Raw genomic sequence first — 16,668 nt, forward strand, 5'->3', positions numbered from 1 at the left:
TGTCCCGCTTGCTGTAGAAACCGCTGGGGGCTGGTGTGCCGAGGCCAAGACCTTTTTCGAGGAAGTGGGGAGGGGGGGGGGGATGCGAGGGAGAGGGTTGGATCCTCGCTCAGAGGGCCTACCGCGAAAACCGAAATTCGCAAATTGCGGGAATCTTTCTCTTTTACTATCACTAAGACGTAATTAGAGTGACAGAGAAAAATGCCCGCAATTGACGAACTTCGATTTTCGCGGTAGGCAGGGACCTTCCTGATGCAAAGCCGTAGCGGTTCAACGTGGCAACGCTGCGAGCGTCATGGGTACTTTTGCTTCGCGAAGTGAATTTCTAGTGTAGTGTGTTATTTAGATTAGGTTATTTAGTAGTAAGTAATTTAAGACTTTAATAAAAAAAAATAACGAGGTTTATTTATTTATTCGTATAAGAATGTCCCTATAGTATTTATTTATTTGTGTGTATGTGTTAAGTGCGAATTTATTTCGGTTAAGTGCCGTTGTTTACCTGTTTGCCCATGTCCTCCAGCATCTCCTCGAGGTGCGGCTGTCGCAGCTGTATGATGGTCTTGCTGTTGATGCGGGTCGCGTTGTTCACCTGCGTCACACCATACAATAATCGTAATGTGATATTTCATAACATTTCGAGGATAACTTATAATTATTTTATGTTATGAATTGAAAGCTTGAAAATTCATATTTATAGGTTTTCCTTTCTTTTTTAAAATTGCAACACATTTTTTTTTCTTAAAAAAAGTGAAACCTGTAAACCTACAATATATTATGCTGAAGCGATCGACATCAAAATCAAAGTGATTTGTTAATATTTAGTTAGTGTAAAACGTTTTCTCCCGAAATGGAATTTCATATAAAAATTACCGTTATTTCGTTAGATTCGAAAAGTTATTCTTCCCTATTAAGATACAGTCATACATATTTTTCTTCGTATTTAATTATAATTGCTTTATTTAAGAAGCGCGGGTGGCCTGGCGGTAAGAGCGTGCGACTTGCAATGAGTTTTTCGGAACGAGAAATATCATTTAATATTTACCAGTCGCTTTTCGGTGAAGGAAAACATCGTGAGGAAACCGGACTAATCCCAACAATGTCTATTTTACCCTCTGGGTTGGAAGGTCAGATGGCAGTCGCTTTCGTAAAAACCGCCTACGCCAAATCTTGGGATTAGTTGTCAAGCGGACCCCAGGCTCCCATGAGCCGTGGCAAAATGCCGGGACAGCGTGAGGGAGAAGAAGATTTGATTGTACCTGCTGGCGGGTGGTCCAGATAAGGTCGGCGAGCATCTCACACCACTCCTGGATGGAGTTCAGGTTGGACTGCATGGGGTGCCCGTTGCCACTCAGCTGCTGCTCGCGTTTCCATCTGCAGAAAGATAATTAATGGTAATAGTTATTTCTATTTTAGACAGACTATTTGCTGGATATTGGTATAGCACGGTGGTGATCTAGCAGTTCGTTTTTGGGACAATAATATTATATAACTATAGATACAGTACCCGACAATAATATATCACCACACCACATTTTATTCGGTTTTTAGTAATTGTTGTTATAGCGGCTACAGAAATTCATCTGTGAAAATTTCAACTGTCTATTCACGGTTCATGAGATACTGGTGACAGACAGACAGACGGACGGACATTGGAATCTTAGAGTTTCCCGTTTTTACCCTTTGGGTACGGAACCCTAACCTGATAAGTTCGTCGTCCAACACGATGCTCTGCAGCTGGCGTAGAGTCGCGATGTTGTCCTTTATGTGGTCCACCAGCTCCATCTGAGCTTGCTTGATTTGAGCCACCTGTAGACAAACAAATTATTATTATTATTATTATTTATTAATCAGGCAGGCAGTTGAAACAACTGATAGTTGCCTGTATCTGAGTGATCTTCACTTAATATGTATTCTTTGCGCTGGTTAAGTATTTGTCTAGTCTGTTCTTAAACTGATTGACATTCAGTGCTGAAACCATGCACATCTTCTGGTAGTTTGTTCCATGCTTTGACCACTCTGTTGCTGAGAAAATGTCTGCGGGGGTTGTTTTTAGACAGTTCAGATATTAACTTATATTGGTGGCCTCGCAGACGGGTGTTACTATTGCGCTTGTACAGGTCTTCAAACTGGTCTATATCGTAGTGTCCCGTCAGAATCTTAAACGTTTCAATCAGGTCTCCGCGCTCTCGGCGATCTTTTAATGTTGTGAGCTTCAGCACTTTAAGTCTTTCTTCATAAGACATGTTTTTTAGTTGTTTCGGTATTTTTGTGAAACTACGTTGCACTTTCTCAAGCATCTCAACATCTTTGACGAAATAAGGACTCCAGACTTGAAAAGCATACTCTAGGATGGGCCTAACATATGTCTTATATATCTTAAGCATGAGTTCTGGCGTTAGGATTCCAAAAGCTTTCCTAGCGAGGTAGATCAAGGATTTAGCTCTTTTGGTAATGGTTGTGAGATGTTCTTCCCATTTGAGGTTTTCAGTAATTTTGACTCCCAAGTCCGTTTTGACTCCCAAATACATTACAATACTTTTTTACACAGTCTGACATACTCTGTATCTTTCGGTATTTAAATAAAAGTAAACAAAATCTACCCTCAAACGGCTCCTTAAGCCAGTTGAGGGTAGATGAAAACATTACATGATCAAATAATGTAGGCTTAAATCAGGTCGTTCAGTGACAGATCCAGGCGGTTTTGTATTTGGTTGGTTAACCAATAAATGTTATAACTACCCGAAAATTAACAAATTGTTAGTTTACTTTTATTTAAATGCCTAAAAATACAGAGACTAACTATAGACTTTTTGATCTTCATCTGCAGAGCCCGGAATTTTCGCGGCAAAATAAAAGAGTATCGCAATTTAGCTAGTGTTAGAATCATTTTTATCGATATCGAGTATTCATTATAAAAAAAAACATGCCGATATATTTACATTATTTTATAATCATTCTCGACAGTTAATTTCAAATATGCAAAAGAAGTGGAAACTTAAGTTGAATGTTTGATGAGTTCCCTAGATCTCTGCAGAAATCTGAATTCTAGATCTGATCCTTTATGAGAAAGCATTTTAAACATGACTTACCAAAGCATTGAGTTTCCTCTCCATCTCCTCGATCTGGCTCCGAAGACAAGCCTCCAACTCTCGTCGCTCATTGGTCAGCTGCCCAGAGGACTGCAAGTACTGGATATGGCCTGAAACATACCATACGTTACTGGGAGATGCTTGAATTAAATTTTCTGAGTCCCTTTCACTTAGAAGCAAAAATAATTTGAAATAGAGGTGGATTTTGAAAGGAAATTTTGTAGCCACAGTAAATTTACTGCCATCTTTCGACACATGATTAAAACTTTTAGAACGCCATTTGACTTTGATCCTTATTCTTTCACTGATATGTGTTAAATTTGTTCAATATCAAAAAGTTGCGCCATCTTACCGGGCATCGGCTAAAGGTCTTAGCACACTATTACAACTCAACAGCCACTCGACTCAAAATTAAATATTGAAATTAAAGCCTTATCTTGTATGTCCTACAGTACAGTTTAACATTTAGGTAACTGTCGGGTGGTCTACGCGTCGTCCACTCGTCGTCCACTAAGCTGAACCAAAAGTGAGTTGAGTTGGTGTGGAATTGATATAGTGTGCGAAGACCTTAAAGGTTGTGGCGCCATCGCTCAAAACGATGCCGCCATACATTTGGCCTTTGATCTATTAGATGGCGCCACTTTTTGATATTTAACAAATTTAACACATATAAGTGAAAGAATAAGGATCAAAGTCAAATGGCGTTCTAAAAGTACATCATGTGTCGTAAGATGACGTAAATTTACTGTGGCTACAAAATTATGTCTATGACAATCACACAATCGGCCTCTATTTCAAATTCTCTTTGATTATAAGTAAATTTTTAGTCCGTTTTGTTTTAATACAAGCTTTTATCGCGACTTTACAAACGCCTTATCTGTAATTTTCTGTACAAAGAAGTCTGCCGGTTTGGAGGTCCCGGCTAATGTACTTACCTTTGTTCTTAAGACACTCGTGGTACTGAAGCGAGAACGATTCGTTGTGGGCTTGTAGTGAGCGTATTTCCTCGCTCACCATCGTCACCTTTTGTCGGACGGTCTGCAGGTCGGTCAGCAGCTGTGTGACAAAGAAAGGAAGTTCCGTAATACTTAGAAGAACTCACGAAACTCTGACGACTTTGAATAAAGTTATTGACTGTTAAAGGCAAAGCTAAAATCTTGCCCCCTAGTTTGACAGCGAACTAGAAGGCACTGGTTATAACTGAATTACTGCCACAATTAAAACATTAAATTGTTACTGTTATGTGACAACAGGTTGATAACTCCTAACATTAAGTACATACCTCGCTGTATTTCCTCTCAGTGTGTGGCTGCGCCACATATTGGGTGGCGCTCTGGATAACCTCCATCTCCAAGGCCAGGCAACGCCGGATGTACGCGTACAGCTCGTGGGGTGCGTGACTGCACAAACAATTAATATTTTAATTTAAATCTATTTATTCCTTCTAATCTATATATTAGCACGTCAAAATACTGAATTCAAATTACAATAAACATAGGTAATAAATAAATATAAGTAAATATTATAGGAAATTATTACACAAATTGACTAAGTCCTCCAGTAAGCTGAATAAGGCTTGTGTTGAGGGTACTTACACAACGAAATACACGGTGGCCAAAAAAATATATGCATTCCCGTTGCCAGGGAGGTTTTGGGCTTATACTGAGCAACTTTTACTATAGGACCAACTCCGAAATTGCCATTACCCGGATTTGAACCCAGAACCATCGGCTTCATAGGCAGGGTCAAAATTGACGTTTATTTCGATTCCGCTGTGATCCCAATAAGATCCCCATTGCCCGAATCGAGCTGCTTCTATCAATTATACGACATACAAACGATATATAAATGAGAACTTATCTAAACCAGAACTCATCGTTATCGTATCTCATTCTTCGAATGGGGCCGTTTAGCGAATAGAAAAAACAAACTAATAGAAAACCACAGCTAAATCGGTCAATTCGTTTTGGAGATACATGGGACAATACACAAACAGCATATCTATCTAAAGTGTAGAATCACGGACTTTAATGGTTAAGCCATTTAGGGTTCACTTTACATTGGAGATGTCATAGCGTTAGGAATTGACAGCCAAATTAGCTTGAACCGTGGATTGGTCAGCAATTAATGTCCCTAACCGTACCTAGTGTATCTACTGTTTTGTTCCGTCGTGGGTAAAAATAAGACTAAATCTTATTACGACGCAGACACGACGTTGACAGTTCATTGCCCCAATCCAAATTCACACGATGTGTCATTTCAGTACAAAAATATCTGGGAGACCGAGCTTAGCTCGGAAAACAAAAAAAAAAACAAATATGTGCGTTTTCCCAGAGATAAGACCTAGTTAGATCGGTTTTTCACCCAGGAAACCCCATATAGCAAATTTCTTCGAAATCGTTGGAGTCGTTTCCGAGATCCCCGAAATATATATACAAGAATTGCTCGTTTAAAGGTAAAATATCTGGAAAACCGAGCTTTGCTCGGAGAACATATAAAAACTCAAAATGCGCGTTTTTTCAGGGATAAGACCTAGCTAGATCAATTTTTAGCCCCCGAAAACCCCCGTATAGTAAATTTTATCGAAATCGTTAGAGCCGCTTCCGAGATCCCCGAAATATATATACAAGAATTGTTCGTTTAAAGGTAAAAGAAGCTTCCGTACCTGGGCGAGCTCGGTTATAACTATTTATTGTAATATGTTGGTGTTTCGGTGATAATCTACATAAACTTAAAAAGTAAAATGTGGACTGACAATTATTATTATTTACAATCGATTCCTGTGTAGATCAGGTGTTTGATTTCAGTGATCCTAAAAACTGATATGATCACATGAAGGCTTTCCTTACTTTTTTTTTTGTCTCAATAAAATAAAAACTCGAAGCATAAATCTTATTCACGTTATCAGTATAGGTAAATGTTAGACATATTTATGAGAAATATATATTGTTATCTCAAACATTAACTACATTTTTTTACTAAATTAAACTTGTCTAAAATAATAAAAATTAAAAAATTATATATAAACTTGAACATATAAAAAAAAAAACAAAAGTTAGTCACCGGGCGAGATTCGAACCCGTAACACTCGTTTCTAGCCGTCCGCGTCTTAACCCGCTGGACCAGACGGATAGTGGCCGGCAATACGAAATTAGCGACCATATTCTGCGTCGAAAGAAAAACGCATGAAAACTCGAAAACACGCGTTTTCCCAAACATAAGACTAATTTAGATCGATTGTATAAAAACTCAAAAATTCACGTTTTTCCAGGGATAAGACCTAGCTAGATCGATTTTTCGCCCCCGAAAACCAAAATATACAAATATATATATACAAGAATTGCCCGTTTAAAGATATAAGATAGTATAAAATTAGTACAAAAGCTCATTTTAGTATTTGTAATACAAAATCACCGCATAGTTGCTCCATTGCCAAAAAAAGAACCTCAAAATTACAGGTCGATTCACTAGAGCTGCCACGAATGGATTGAAAGAGTGAATTAAATAACTGTGTGTATCACATTAACCAATAAAATGGTGGCTCTACCCGATAAATTACACCGGTCCTATTGCCTATAACCGGGCCCACTGATTACCAGTTCGCCGGACGATATCGGCCTGTCAGTTATCCGCGATTATCAGCTTTTGAGAATAACTGACAGGCCAATATCGTCCGGCGAACGGGTAATCAATAGCCCGCTTTACTGGTGCTATGACCATAACTTACTACTGACTAAACACATATAGCTTAAATATTTATATATTCTTAAGGCGCAGGGTAGGGCAATGCATTCTCCATACAAACCTTGTGCAAGTGTTGGCACTATAGCATTTAATTTCATTTTTTGCTTGTATATATTGGATATACGCAGAACTTGATGTAGAAGTTTTTCTTTATTAAAAAAAATACAAAACTAACAGAAAAATAAGCATATTTACCAAAAATAATAACTGTTGCACAAACACACACGTAGAAAAACGCGCACAGAGTTTGTATGGAAAGAGCTTGACCTACCCTTCGCCTTAAAACAGTCAAAAAAAGATTCTGAAGGCTACAAGCCAAGAACGCGACTTAAGGGTCACCAGCAAGCTCGGTTCTCCATAGAAACATAGTTACACTCTCATTTTAAAACGACTGACTAGATTGCTCAGAAACTTTGTACTTACAATAGGATAAGATATCTAGTCCTGTAATTAGTTTATAATAAATAAATAAATAAATATTATAGGACATTATTACACAAATTGACTAAGTCCTACAGTAAGCTCAATAAGGCTTGTGTTGAGGGTACTTAGACAACGATATATATAATATATAAATAATTATTTATAAATACTTAAATACATAGAAAACACCCATGACTCAGGAACAAATATCCATGCTCATCACACGAATAAATGCCCTTACCAGGATTTGAACCCGGGACCATCAGCTTCGTAGGCAGGGTCACTACCCACTAGGCCAACCCGGTCGTCAAATGTAGCTTCAGATACCATAGTTAAAATAAGTTTCTCAGAGAAACTTGTTTTTGCTCTGTTTCATTTGTTTTATAAACTGGAGCTATATAAACTTATTACAGGACTAGGTATACCTCATGTCATTGTATGTGCAAAGTTTCATTACAATCCAACACGTAGTTTTAAAATGAGAACAAAACTCCGTTTGTATGGGAAGGTGAAATTCGACCGAGCTTGCCGGGTTCGCTTAAGCGAAAACGCGTATTATGTATACGTGAAAGAAATATTAAATCAACTTGCAGAGATCGGAAAATCGTATGAAACGGATTCTACCTCATCTACACACCGTGTTTTTATTTTCGTTTTAACTTTCTCAAGGACACTGGTATTCTAATTAACTGCATTTCGGAGATAAACAATGATTATTTTTTTATCTTCTAAGGCCCTTACGACCACGTACACTAGCCTTAGGGCCTGTTTACATATTGATTAGTGTTCAGTACGAGTGTGTGTGTACATTTGCTACTAAACGTAAGTACTATCTCGGAAGATTGATGTTCGAAATGACATTGATATATGTATGTCACAGTTTTCAATTGTTTGGTTGAGTTTAAATGTATAGCCCATGTTACAACAACGCTATAAGAAACATATAATTATTTTTTATAAAAAAAGTTTTTTTTTTAAATTAACTATGCCATTTAGTTTCCTTAAACGTACTTACCGATACCCCGAAGTTAACGGAATTCAATAAAAACACGGTGTATACACAATTATATTTTTTAATCACACAACTTTCAAAACACTAGCACACTCTTCACTGACAATTGTGAGACTGTACTAGGTCATCCCAATGTCCATCTTTATATGGCCAATTGTCGGTAAAACCCCAGATTCGTCATATAAATCGACAATACGTAATGTTGCGGTTGATATACTTATCAGTGGGAGAACATAAACAACGTTGGGATGGTGATAACGTGGGTAAAACGTGCTAAATATGTAAACAATTGAGATAAATTCTTAGCACGTAATTTGGATTTTTTTTTAGGCTGGGACAGTTGCAAGGGTAAGACCAATACATCATTCGTAACTAGCAGAGATCAGATTTTAGGGGGCAACATTAAATGATAGCATAGAGAAATAAGTACATAGAGTACTCACTCCATACATCCGTTTTGGTACCAAAACGCTTATTTGCTTAGTCGACATTTAGCATGGAGTAGCGGAATTATCAGTACCGCTACTTGACAATAGATGTCGCAACGAACGAAAACTCTAATGCTGAACAATTTTCAACTAATATTATATATTACCAGATTAACCAGAACTCTATTTTCAACTTCTGCTTGTAATATTAGTTGTAAATTGTTGAGAAATACAATTTTCATCAGTCGCTACACCCGAGACATCTGGTATCTGGTGTCAAGTAGCAGTACTAATAATTCCGCTACTCGTTGCTAGACGTCGACTACTAAAATAATAAGCGTTTTGGTACCAAAATGTATGGAGTGAGCACTCTATTACTTCTTATTTCTCTATGATGACAGGAAGTGAACTCCATTTATCAATAAAACTTAAACATCGTTGTTTTTCTCATATTTATAAACCCCCAAAAAAGACGTATATGTTTGACGCCAATGTCTCTGCCTGTGGCATCGTAGCTCTCAAACGGATGGACCGCGTTCGATGCGATTTTTATGATGTGAAAGCCAGTTTCCTTGCAGTAGTTCTTAGCTATATTTGATAAAAATCGATCCAGCAGCAGCCGATACTCTTCAACATCAGCTCTTTTCCAAAATGATGTAAGATATTTCTGATGGACATGTACGCACCTGTACTGCGCGTGGAACGCCTTGGCAGCCTCGAACAGCTTCATCTTGGTGACGAACATGTCCGGGGACAGCATCAGCTCGGCCGTCGTCTTGATTTCCTGCACCAGTTCCTCCACGAAGAAACGCTGCTGCTCTTCGGGTTCCGCCGTCCTGGTAATAAATAAGGGGTCTTAACCTTTTGAACGCCACGCCTATCGTACGCGGCACGTAATCGTGAACCTTGTCGGTACGCATGAAGGTTGATATGGGGCTGTAGCTGCGCGCGTCATATGACGTCTTTGGCGGTCAAAAGGTGAATAACAAAACTTCCTTGGGAGTCAGAGGTTTTGGACCCGGCTACGTCCTTAAACTACGTCCAAAAGAGAGGTATGGGCATTGTGAATTTCATCTCGCTTTGTGTGGTAGGGCACAGCCAGTGGATGTCATTCCAGATCTAGAGCAGAGCCCAACTGGGGAAGTACCTCCACCTTACAGAAAACCGCAGCCAAATAACACTAGACCCTACTCATAGTGTTGTGTTCCTGCCGGTAAGTAAGGTTGCCAGAGCTCAACGAGGGGGGGGCGGGTTTAGGGTCGGCAACGCGCATATAACTCCTTTGGAGTTGCAGGCGTACATAGGCTACGGAGACTGCTTACCACCAGCGGGCCGTATGCTTGTTTGCCACCGACGTAGTATTTAAAAAAAAAAAAAAAGAAGAAAAAAAAAAAAAAAAAGATTCTCTGAAGATTCGTTTTAAACAGACGACCTTGGGAATGAGAGACATCAATTTGCCTAAAAAGCAAAACAGTCCGACACGGATTTGGTTAAGTTTTAGAGGAGGAACCAGTCGAGTACGAATCATCGTTTTTTGAGATTTTTATGCAGGATTTTTCGCCTAACCTGGCGTTGTCCTTATCGCACTAGTTTCAGGAGCCGCTTCCGTTAGCGAGACGGATATATTCACCTAAAATATTTAAATCTCAGCTCCCGCATCCTCTTAACTTTTTAATTTTTGACTGACCATAAGCTACGCACTTCGCGACCTATTTTTTGACCGGCAAAGTCGATTTTGCCATCCATGTTTGAGAAAAGAGAATTTAAACCTTGGCTAGGCCATGTTCTACGTATGGACCCAGATAGACTTCCCCGGGCAGTGATGTTGAGTGAAATTGCATACGCCAAAAGACCAGTCGGACGCCCAATGCTTCGCTTTAAGGATTCCTGCAAGCGGGACATGTTGTCCTTCGGCATCGACCCGAACACCTGGGAAACGGAAGCCCTTAAAAGAGCGGAATGGCGTAACCTTCTACATGACGGCATAGCGAAGCATGATGAAGTCTGGCTCGATGATTTAAGGCAGAAAAGACTTCGGACTGCACAGGAACCATCAACAGATTCGCGCTTCACCTGCGATCTTTGTGGCAGGAAGTGCCGTGCTGCGATTGGACTTTACAGTCACGGGAAAAGATGTGCCGCACCTCCGATCTCCGACGGCGCACGGACCTCTTTTTCTTCTTCTTAATAACCTGTCGCTGCAACAATCATCTGTCAAGATGCTGTGGCCAATGATGATGATGGGGTACATCGTTTTTCGACAAAACTGGCCGTTATGTTTAATAGACTTTCATTCGGTTTTGAATTCACTTTTTTCCCTCCGAACTCGGGGTCCCCAAAATGTAGATTTTGTATCCGTCAACCACGTCTTCCCACTAATCCCACTTTTGGCGACAAACGAGGCGACCATTTTTTTAAGTGCTCCGTGAGCGTACGAGGCAGTAGGCAAATTGAGGTGTCAAGCTAAGTCTACTTTACGAATCATAATGTTTTTCTTGTTTATACTTTTAGACTTACCATATCTTACTCTCGATCCACGGCGCCAGACAGTGGCGGACCTCTATAGGAAAATGGTCGCCATAGATAGCTCGTACCTGGGAATATATAAATAAAAAATATTGTACATAAATTTGTGAGGCATAATGGTTTGCTAGCTTTTCCAAGGGGGTTGAACCCTTTGAACGCCACGCCAATCGTGAGCGGCGCGTCATCGTGAACTTAATTATAAGTTAATTAGTTATTAGTTTAATTATAAGTCGATTACTGTTTCAATAAACTACCTTAAAAGAGATAAAAAATAGTCGGTCTCTGACTAATTTGTTTGTTCGTTCGTATAATTGTGACGTTATTTTTTTTTTATAGTCGCGAGTCAATGACCTTTGTATAGTCACCTCTTCGTCTTAACATGTCCCAAACATCGTTTAAAAGACTGAAAACCATGTTGCTTAAAAATTACAAGCAAAATTTAAAACTTCGTGGTGGAAATAAATTATCTATCTATCATCTTTTATTACCAAGGAGTTTTAGTTGAAGGGTATAAAGTTCCGGCGGTACCGCGGCCGGCTCCCTGGCACACGTAATGTATATATATGTGTTTTTAGTTTTAAATTACATTTTATAATATGTACACTAGTTTTAAGGTAATTATCTGTGAGTCACACAGTTGCTTGAAAATAATGATTATTCATTTCGTTTCATAACCTACGCGAGCGTGGTCACGATCAACATAACTTATTTTTTATATACTCAAAAATATGTTCATGCGGTTTCAGCTATGAATAGAGTGATTCTTGAGGAAGGTTTAGGAGTATAATTTGTTAAGGTTTTGTGTAACCCGTCAAACCCGTGCGAAGCCGAGGCGGGTCGTCGCTAGTCTACTAATAAGATAAACGGTTGTTTAAATTACAATGAATGGATAGGGCAGACATGAAAAAAAATAAAAATAGCAAAAAACACTACTAGCTGGGACTTGATGACCATTTTGCAATCCGACCACCCACTAACCGGAACACAGTGTTTCTCTTTCGCTCCCGTTCATAAAGACAGTGAGTGCAGAGGTCCGAATCCCCAAGCCGGTGGCTATTGGTGCCCTCTGAACGGCCAAATACCTAAATTGACAGGTGCTCGTTCCATACATGGATAATGACATGTTAGAGGCCAATACACATGGCCGTATATGGTTAATGGTTATAGCTTCCGTTAATAACATTCTGGGGAATATGCTACCTATAGAAAGATCAGCTATTTCAAAGGAATGAATGAGTCTTTTTTTCTGGTTGCCATGGGTACGTCTTTTGAGTCACAGTTTTTCCTAACTGTAAGGTAATGTTATTGTTATCACTTAGCTCATTGCACAAACAACAAAAAAAGTTGTTTGACTCAAATTCAAAGTTAAATAATAGTTATTTACGATACAAGTGCGAAAAATAAGAGATTCGTAACGAGTGGCGATAAATCGACCCGAGTTGCGAATTACCTATTCGCACATGTATCGTACGGTACAACGTTTTACAGTACATATGACCCTTTAAATTTTCTACATAGTTACATAATGTGCAAATTTACGCACTATAGTGCTATAAAGTAGCACCATATGTACTGTAAACTATCTTTATCTTATCTTTACCTTCGCCACGGCCAGTGACAGTTGCCACAAAAAGTAACGATATTTCCATACATTATTTAAATTTTGGATGACGTTTTCTATCAACGATTATCACCTCGGCTAGGCCCCCAGAACAACGGTTATCAGTGCCATGTTTACTAATATCATATATTCATCTATATGTATATGCAGGCCACTACCATACCCCCCAGATAACGAGAAGCATTGATAAAAAGCTAAACAAATAAGTCAAGAACTTTATCAAATAAATATTCTCCTCCAAAATAGATAAAGTAAACTAAAGTATCTGACCTGTTATAGTATCATAAGTGATCCGTACTTTGTTCGTTCGTTTAATAAATTGTTGAGAAATACAATTGTCGTCAGTCGCGACACCAGAGACATCTAGTGTCAAGTAGCAGTACTGATAATTCCGCTACTCGATGCTAGATGTCGACTACAAAAATTATAAGTGTTTTGGTAACAAAACTGATGTATGGAATGAGCACTCTATGCTTACTTCTTATTTCTCTATGGAGCCGTGTGGGATGGGCTAAAAGTTTTCGAATATCAGTTAACAGTGGATGCTGGTACTGACCTTCTGCAAGCTCTCCTGTGGAAGCTGCTGAGCCCTAGCCCAAAGCGACATCTTGGACCTGACACAGAATATAGAAGAAATGTTAAATGCTGATAGCCAAATAAAATAATAAAAAATCTTAGCCACATTAAAAATAAAATACCCAACGTGTTATGGTTCAGCGAGTTAAAGAATATATATTACTTACCAAATCTATCTCTTGATTAATACTGCAAAAGTGTTGGTGTCCTGAACTTCAGTCTTAAGTTAATACATGTAAAACTGTAACAAAAATATATAAATGTATTAACTGCTAGTTATTATTATTTTTAAAAAAGTTATTGGAAACTTTATTAGTCTTGTTCTTCCAACATAAAATATTTGGAAATAGGATCAGACTGATCAGAGCTAGTATTGTGATATTTATGATTAATATCTGAAAACATTAAAAAAACCTAAAAATGCGCGTTTTCCCAGAGATAAGACCTAGCTAGATCGATTTTTCGAAAACCCCCATATAGCAAATTTAATCGAAATTGTTAGTTGTTACGGAGATCCCGAAATATATATACAAGAATTATTATTATTTCGTTTTATACAGGCAGCTGAGGCTGGTATGTACGTCTAAAGGCCAGACTACACCGGGAGCATGCAGCACGATTGCATTGCTTACATAGTTTCTCAAGTCCATTTTTTAAATTGATTCACAATTGTAGCTTGCATATTTCTTGTTTAAAGGTATAAGTTTTAATATTATTTTATTAAATGCAGAAGATTTTAAGAATTTACATAAAAATATTTGTGTAAGGAAAGTAATGAATTCCTCAGAAGTCTAATAACAAGTTTTGTTGAGGTTACTCAGACTGCATTGTCAATCAAAAATTGTAGTTTTTTCCTGTTATGGATGCACAACTTTCTACAGTACAATAACATAAAAAAAAAAAACAAATAACCTTATAAGGCTCAATGAACATAGAAACTTGTTTGCAGAGGGTCATTTCATGTGACATGTAGATACAAATTTTGCTCTGAAGACGGTAAATAGAATTTAAGTATGGCTCACAATTTCATTTTCTTTCTGCTGTTACTGCTGTATTATTTAGATTTTAGAACAGACGAAATTTTTTACTTTCAGATCAAGGTGCATATTAAAAATAGGAAAACTGTGTATGGATAGAGTGCTCGCTCAATAAATTAGTTTTCTTACCAAAATGATTATTATTCGTAGACATCTAGCATTGAGTAATGAATTTATCAATACTACTATTTGACAATAAGTGGTGCGACAAGTGTAATACAATTTTCAGCTAATATTATAACCGAATTCACCGAAACTCTATTTTCAACTTCTTCTGCTTGTAATAATAGTTGTAAATTGTTGAGCAATACACTTTTCTTCAGGCCCAGCACTCAGGACATCTAGTGTCAATTAGCGGTACTGATAAATCCGCTACTTGACACTAGATGTCAACTACAAAGATTCAACTACAAAAATAATAAGCGTTTCGGTAAAAATAATGCTGTATTGAGTGAGCACTCTATGATTACTTATTTCTCTATGGTATGGTGAACGGTGGGTTGGTGGAGTGTTACAAGGATAAACATTGAACTTTAGGACATAAAATATCTGCTAAGATTGCAAAAGATACAAAAATCTGACCTAAAATAGTCACACAAAATACAGATAAATTTAGTGTACCATACCAAAATTGACACTATGGATGTGCTTTTTTTTGTTCCTAAATGGCTTAAACTCCTCGCTAATTATAGCAAGGTGGATTCTGCCAATGTCGAGATGCAAACTTCTGATTTGTGAGAAGAGAATACTCGTTTAAATGTTGACTTTTGTGGAAGGATAAGCTGGGATACTTAGACCTCTGCTTGTCTGTCTGTCACAGACGCTACCTACTACTATTTATTACAAGGTGTTTTCTAAATGAATCATCAATTTTAAATGAAGCTGTTGATTGTGCCTTCCTATTCATCAATGACGAAAGTATGTATGCAAGTAATCATTGATGATTATGCTCCATTAGATAATTAACAACAAGGAAAATAACGTTTAAATACAAATACAAGCACCAGGCATGCATAAACATAATAAAATTATGCAACACGTTTTTGTTATCATAGCCTTGAAAGGTTTAGAAATGTTTTAAATTTTATTTATCTGTACAAAAAGTCTCGCCGTTATAATTAGCAGCACGGGTGTTCTACCTTTCTCCCATGATAGTAAATTATGTTAAACAACACCTTAAGAACAAAGAGCTTATTAAAACAACAAACCACGGCAAAAAATACACCACGTAACTACGCAACACTTAGATCACCTGAGATACGTTATCAAAAAGGGTTTCTACGAACTATGATAGCTTTTCTTCGCGCACCTGTTGCTCCCGGGCCCCAACTAATATCACAAAATCCAGGGACGCAATTTCCCTAGAATTTACCTGTATCGAGCGGCTATAAGCTCGCTAGTGCGGATTCCAAGAATTTTGACGTTTACACACACTACAACACAAATTGCTCCTCGCTACACACACATCCACAGGAATTAATTTTAGATCAAGACAACAACACGACCTTTTGACTTTATATGCGCTTTTCTTGCTATCCTGTTGGATTTCTAGAGAGATAAACTACTGGGGTAGCTAAGGGTTACGCTTATATGTACTTTTTTACGCTCTAATAAACTAATTCTTATGGCGTGGTGAATAAATTAATATTTACCGGCAAAGAACACGAGGCCGCACGAATCATTCTTCGAGTCACGTAAACTACATTTAAAAAAATATACATCGCGTCATTATTCGTTACTCACACAAACATAGAATGTCAAACAAACATATGCTACAATAAAATCTTTAAAAATGTACCTTTTGTTACAAAGTATATGGTTGGTTATATTGTAACAAAACTAAAGCAGTTTCATGTTCAGTAGCGTAATTAGCAGGTAAATACTTGATGTGATTATTTTAGGATGACCAGGATACAAAGATTAATTATCATAGAAAATATATTAAGTATTTACCTAATGGTAAATACATTCACATGCTAACTGGCAAAGGAAAAGTTTTATTTTACATTTCAAATATTGTTAACAATGTGCTGAATTGCTGATATTTGGTGAAACGGAAAATGACTCTTGCTCGGGCCCGACGTCGGGCCCAACATCGGGCCCGTTAGCATGTGGATGTAATTGGCTCTTAAATTGGACACGGGCTGCGCTTCTTCGTAATTCCGTGTAAATTGTGAATGCAGCAAAAAAACTCGCCCGTTCTAATGTTGTT

The 16,668-nt window shown here is 37.9% G+C and overlaps 1 protein-coding gene across 6 annotated transcripts in view; it reads right to left on the minus strand.

Annotated features, from left to right (window-relative positions):
• Positions 1-16,173, minus strand: part of LOC133532420 (signal transducer and activator of transcription 5B) — a 50,573-nt gene extending 34,400 nt beyond the window's left edge. Inside the window, exons 1-11 of one of the 6 annotated variants that reach the window (XM_061871084.1) lie at positions 16,109-16,173; positions 13,587-13,660; positions 13,400-13,457; positions 11,214-11,290; positions 9,383-9,532; positions 4,372-4,489; positions 4,025-4,145; positions 3,090-3,199; positions 1,700-1,806; positions 1,257-1,371; positions 500-589 (exon numbers count right to left, since the gene is read on the minus strand). In XM_061871084.1, coding sequence (XP_061727068.1) covers positions 500-589; positions 1,257-1,371; positions 1,700-1,806; positions 3,090-3,199; positions 4,025-4,145; positions 4,372-4,489; positions 9,383-9,532; positions 11,214-11,290; positions 13,400-13,450 — 939 coding nt within the window. In that variant the 5' untranslated portion in view covers positions 13,451-13,457; positions 13,587-13,660; positions 16,109-16,173. Of the gene's footprint in view, positions 1-499; positions 590-1,256; positions 1,372-1,699; positions 1,807-3,089; positions 3,200-4,024; positions 4,146-4,371; positions 4,490-9,382; positions 9,533-11,213; positions 11,291-13,399; positions 13,458-13,586; positions 13,661-15,708; positions 16,052-16,108 lie in introns of those variants that run through there. The other 5 variants (XM_061871080.1, XM_061871079.1, XM_061871081.1 and 2 more) reach the window with 5 other exon arrangements.
• Positions 16,174-16,668: the final 495 nt, after the last annotated feature.

The sequence above is a fragment of the Cydia pomonella genome, chromosome 27, assembly GCF_033807575.1.
Source record: "Cydia pomonella isolate Wapato2018A chromosome 27, ilCydPomo1, whole genome shotgun sequence".
NCBI classification, from domain to species: domain Eukaryota; kingdom Metazoa; phylum Arthropoda; class Insecta; order Lepidoptera; family Tortricidae; genus Cydia; species Cydia pomonella.